The 1,385-nt window shown below is 40.6% G+C and overlaps 1 protein-coding gene across 2 annotated transcripts in view; it reads right to left on the bottom strand.

Moving 5' to 3' along the window:
- Positions 1-1,385, bottom strand: part of papolg (poly(A) polymerase gamma) — a gene marked incomplete in the record, with an annotated part of 34,226 nt that overhangs the window by 12,860 nt on the left and 19,981 nt on the right. For both annotated transcript variants that reach the window (XM_014032480.1, XM_014032481.1), the window contains 3 exon segments: positions 570-679; positions 774-893; positions 1,261-1,314. In XM_014032480.1, coding sequence (XP_013887934.1) covers positions 570-679; positions 774-893; positions 1,261-1,314 — 284 coding nt within the window.

The raw sequence follows: 1,385 nt of genomic DNA, 5'->3' as shown, positions 1-1,385 counted from the left end.
ATTTTATACTACTTCTGTGATATTACTACTACTTCTACTTCCTGTTATCTTCTTCATCATCGTCTTTTTCACCAGTAGAAACAGACGGTTGTTGATCACGTGACTCCTGTGATGTGAAAAAACTGTTTCCATTGYAGTTTTGTGAAAAACATCAATTTAGATACGACCGAAAAACCACCTCATCCTAGAGCAAAAACATTTTGTTGAAAAAATAATATTTTTCTAAATTGACGTGTTTCCATTGAGCAAATTTATTTTTGAAATTCTAATTTGCACATTTTCATGGTGAMTGGAAACACAGCTACAGTGAGCATGACTCAGTTCCCTGTGAACAAAGGGACAATCAGAGCTCTAATGAACCATTGTTAGGCTGATGGTCCTCTGTGAACAGTGCAGTGTCATCATGAAACCTGTTAGTCACCATGTGGAGGCGGAGCTTATCAGACAGTTACCTGAAACTCTTCAGACTGAAGAAAACTTTTCATTAAAGAACCACCTGTCCAAAGGGCCGACTTCACTTTTTATTTGTTTCAGATACAGTGATGGTCAGAAAACAGCAGAGAACCCACCAGTGTCAGTGAAGGACTGGATATCAAAGGTCAGGTCAATGTTCACACCGTCTGCGTTCTCCACCTTCTTAAAGATGATCCCAATGAACCACATGGAAACAAATTTATTCCTGCAGCAAAGACAGGTCAGGGTCAGGGTCAGGGTCAGGGTGGTTTATGGCCCTGTTGGACATCAGACTTCCTCTGGTATGGACTAGGACTCACTCGTTGCTGTTTTCTTTGGACCCTGGAAAGGACTGAGGGTTGACATGAGCCAGAGTGATAAACTCATTCCTCTCGAGGTTCCCAACCAGAACACGGATCTTTGACTCTACAAGTCCAATCCTGGAGACAAGCATTGGATGGTAAGACAACATCAGCAGCATGGAAATAAAATAAAATACACCTCATTCAACTGTTAATTATCATCTTATCAACTGTATTTAAGTCTCTTTTTATTTAGTTAGTTTGCTCCTGATGATCACTGGGTTAAAGCACGGTGGTGGAGGGTTGATGGTTGGGACAGTTTACAGTCACTCATTAACCCTCTGTATTCACATAAAACTGTACACTTTGATTTATAATCTGAGTGAGTGAGTGAGTGTATTTGTTAACTTTATTAGGTCTAGAAAAGACTGAAAATGAATGGAAGTCAATGAACAGTCCTAATAAGGATAGAAATACAAATGTGTTTGTGTGTGTGGGGTCTCACCATTCAAGATGGTTTTCTTCTGTGGATGCACTGGCAGTGAGAACAATGTAATGCCTGTGGGGTACACACACACACACACACACACACACACACACACACACACACACACACACACACACACACAC

The sequence above is a fragment of the Austrofundulus limnaeus genome, unplaced genomic scaffold, assembly GCF_001266775.1.
Source record: "Austrofundulus limnaeus strain Quisiro unplaced genomic scaffold, Austrofundulus_limnaeus-1.0 Scaffold1463, whole genome shotgun sequence".
Classification (NCBI taxonomy): Eukaryota; Metazoa; Chordata; class Actinopteri; order Cyprinodontiformes; family Rivulidae; genus Austrofundulus; species Austrofundulus limnaeus.
This window is presented reverse-complemented; position numbering and strand designations above follow the sequence as displayed.